Source organism: Priapulus caudatus, unplaced genomic scaffold (genome assembly GCF_000485595.1).
Source record: "Priapulus caudatus unplaced genomic scaffold, Priapulus_caudatus-5.0.1 Scaffold759, whole genome shotgun sequence".
Classification (NCBI taxonomy): Eukaryota; Metazoa; Priapulida; class Priapulimorpha; order Priapulimorphida; family Priapulidae; genus Priapulus; species Priapulus caudatus.
The window spans coordinates 46,784-50,637 of record NW_014577820.1 but is presented as its reverse complement, the minus strand read 5'-3'; the positions used below and the strand labels follow the sequence as shown (position 1 = coordinate 50,637).

The window sequence follows — 3,854 nt, the reverse complement described above, 5'->3', positions numbered from 1 at the left end:
ACTGTTTCGGCGCGTATGTGAACACATTTGGGACTAACCGGGTTTACTAGAATCCCACCACTCCACCACAGAGTCACCGCAGTAGACGTGAGATGAGCGCTGTCGCTCTGAGGCACTTGTTGATTGTATGGTAGAGTGTCAGTATCTTAGTGAAACCCACATTGTACTTGATCATGCTGTAGTTTTTCACAACTTTATTCACAAATCACTCATCGGTCATCGCATGGAATTACCATCCTATTTTGCAGGGTGTTTGATCAGCACAAACTGTCGCGAGATGAGTGGGAGGAAAGGATTACAACCTGGTACTCTGAGCACAAGGGCCTGGCCAGGTATGTGTACACGCAATTCTCAAGCACTCCACTACAGTGCACATTTGACCATGTGCAGTACACCCATTGTCTTGTACAACTGTCAAGCACTTCTTTTACACGTATTGTATTTGTGTAAGAGTATTTGATGTCACAAGCAGTGATATGCAGAATATTCAGTGTCATTTTAAGAAGCATTATTGTAGCAGATATGCCTAAATTTTGTTTTATGACTGAATGAGGTTATATCTGGCTGTACTTTACCATGTGTGTGTGGATTTCGTTTCCTAGTATTGTTTCCCTGCTGTCCATTTCATGCCAAGGTCTGTATATCAAAAACTTTTGCCATGCCTTATGGTCATTTTTATTTCTAGGGAAGAGGCAATGATGGAGTACCTGAAGATAGCACAAGATCTGGAAATGTATGGAGTAAATTATTATGACATCAAGAACAAGAAAGGCACTGATCTTTACCTCGGAATAGATGCTCTTGGAATCAACATCTACGCGACAACAGACAAGTAGGTTCAAGTCTCATGTTTTCTATTTATATTTCTCAGAGACTACTAGAGATTTGCCTACTAGTGATAGTTACATGCTCACCAGGAATCTGCAAGAGTTGTTCCGTGTCATGTGAACTTGAGTAAATATCACGAAAAATGACAATAGTATAGTTTTATGATCGCCAAGAGCATCCTCCTTCATCGTTATACAAATGACCCATGGAGTTTTGTCCTCCTCCTGAGAAATATGCTCAGACTGTGATTGTGAAGGAACAAGAAAGTTCAGGTTAATTTTAGTTCGTTTTAGTGGTAGTTGTAAAAATGTGCCGGTTTATACCCAGGATTGGCCCGGAATGACGCGACACGACCTCCGTAGCTTACGTAATGTGGTTTGCACATTTGCAGGCTCAATCCAAAGATTGGTTTTCCCTGGAGTGAGATCCGAAACATCTCGTTCCATGACAAGAAGTTCAGCATCAAGCCCATCGAGAAGAAAGCACCGGTACGTATCAGCACGTTAATCAGGTTGCACCACAGCTGAATAAATTGGTAGGTGGAACCTACCTTAGATAGCAATATTTATAAAGTTGGCACACGCCTGCGTGACATCTCGAGATGAAACACCTTGTTTGATGAGTAGCAGTCATCGTGGGCAATGTTACATTTTTCTCCAAGATGTTGGTTTTATGAGTGTATGCGATATTATGACGCATGATAGATAACAGGTAGTGTACAGTCATCATTGAAGATGGTATGTGATGGGATGCAGAGATGGGCAATGTTAAGTGTAACTGAGTGAGACAGTGTATTATAAACATAGAAATTGTTACGAGCGTGTAAATTCTTGCCAACAAAAATGTCTGGTCTGTTTTCATCTGTGCATGTGATTGACCATGTACATGATGTAATGTGAGGATTATATCAAGAGGATAACATGAGTTCGAACACAATTGCTTGTTAAACTTGCTACAGGTAAAAATGTACCGTATGACAATACGTGGTGTGCAGGATTGAATGCGTGACGAACATACAGTGTGTACATACTGTAATCTCCTGTCGCAGATAATGTATCTATCACGTTTTGTACTATAATGATAATAATGCACCTAGTATGTTAACTCATGATAACATTAAAATAGCGAAGTCATCAAAGTTACACACCTATATCTTTATTACTGTACTACCGGTATAGCAAAGCCTATCAACGCGGTGGCGGGAGGGCGCACTTGATTCGGTTGCCAGTGAGTTTATCAGAAGAATACTCGGCTACAGTACACGTCAGTTGAGCGCTGTTGCTCTGTGGCACTTGTTCAGGGAAAATTTAATTACTACTTCATGGAAAAAGTTTAAACAATCAAATTGTACAAATAACGCGTGAACCTCAACTCTGCTCAAAAGCAAATTTCAGTGAAAAGGCTGTTGTTTTATTACTTGAACTGCAACTGTTTGGCTTAGTGAAAAGTTGGAATGTTGTTTGGTATTTAATTTGCCATCACAATTAATTCTTACCGTCTCTGTCATTGGGCACAGGTCCCTTTAATTCACCCCATGGACCCCCCTATGGATCCATTAATCACAGGTTAGGATCTAACTGCTCCAATGTATAAAGGTCATTACTCATCAGATTATCAAGGTTAGGTACATGAACAAGGCATCTGAATCGACACTGTACAAGTATATTTTATAAAAAAATTGACCGATATGAGTAACTTTTGGGTGCATTTCTCTTGAATGTCACTGAGTAAAACACGTGTAAGTGTTACTGTCTTCTTGAAAAGGGCGCAATGAATTGGCTTGGCAAAACGCGAGGGCCTGCTTGTTCGTAATGCTGAGCTAACGTTCAAGTATTTTATGCTTACCATAGCGTCTGCTAGCTCAAAATGCTGTAATACCGGGGTTTCAACTGAAGTGGAGGACCTGTAAACATCTAAAAACTGGCTTAGTGATTTTTCCTGTGATTTTTCCTGTGATTTTTCCTGTGATATATACCATTCATCTCTCTGACGCTCTCCATGTAAGACTGACTATGTTCAAAAGGAGCAGCCGGATTTGCAGGGTGGCTTGCAAATGCACTATTATCTCTAAAGTATGACAAGTCTGCCATCTTTCCAGGTCACCATACGCTTGCATATGTAGAGTAAACACAGGCGTGGACATAGACCAGAATAGACTTGCCTGTGATTTATCTTCTGTCTATACTATATACCTTCTGACTAGAAGTTTGTTTGCTAGTGCACAAGTCAGCCGACGGTTACACCCAGTGCACAGCGGTTCGTTCAAACAGGCAAAAAAAGTCAACAAAGGGGGCAAGTGTTGGGATTTCAATGCTTACAAGAACACAGTTGTGTACATAACGAGGAAACGAAGGCGTTCAGCAGCTGAAGTTTCAGGTTTCCCCAACACAATGCCAATCATGTTTCCCACAATTTATTCCAATATACGTCAGTATTGTTATCCCCAGTGTGTGCACACAGCATTTATTACAATGGAAAGCTCACGCGAGCTGTACAAACTCAATATTGGTATTTACCCAGGAGGGTGAAGTTTGAACAGATTGTATTTTCTTCGTGACACCGTGTTGATGTTGCTCATAAATTGTTGGCACTATGTTGTTTACATTGCTCGTGCATTGTTGGCACCGTGCCAACATTGGCTGCAGCGCATTGTTGTTCACACCCATGCTCACGTTGTCGGTGTGTATTCACAACACCGCATTGATATTATGGTAGGGGCACACGAGCGTATTTTATCCCCCCGATCGCGGCGAATTTTAAAATCGCTCGAAAAATTCGCCCGTGTGCCCGTTTTCGCCGATTTTAATCGCCCGTACGAATCGCCCGTATCAAAAATGTTAGATATTTTCGGCCGATTATTTACGCCGGCGATTATTTCCGCTGGCAAATTCGCTCGTGTGCCCGTTCACGTCGACGCCGATTTTAATCGCCCGCACGAATCGCCCGTATCCAAAATGTTAGATATTTTCGGGCGATTATTTACGCCGGCGATTATTTACGCTGGCAAATTCGCTCGTGTGCCCATG

General features: G+C 41.7%; 1 protein-coding gene across 1 annotated transcript in view; it reads left to right on the top strand.

Annotated features, from left to right (window-relative positions):
• Positions 1-3,854, top strand: part of LOC106813359 (moesin/ezrin/radixin homolog 1-like) — a gene marked incomplete in the record, with an annotated part of 23,565 nt that overhangs the window by 4,014 nt on the left and 15,697 nt on the right. The window contains 3 exon segments of the mRNA XM_014817490.1: positions 249-332; positions 686-832; positions 1,220-1,316. Coding sequence (XP_014672976.1) covers positions 249-332; positions 686-832; positions 1,220-1,316 — 328 coding nt within the window.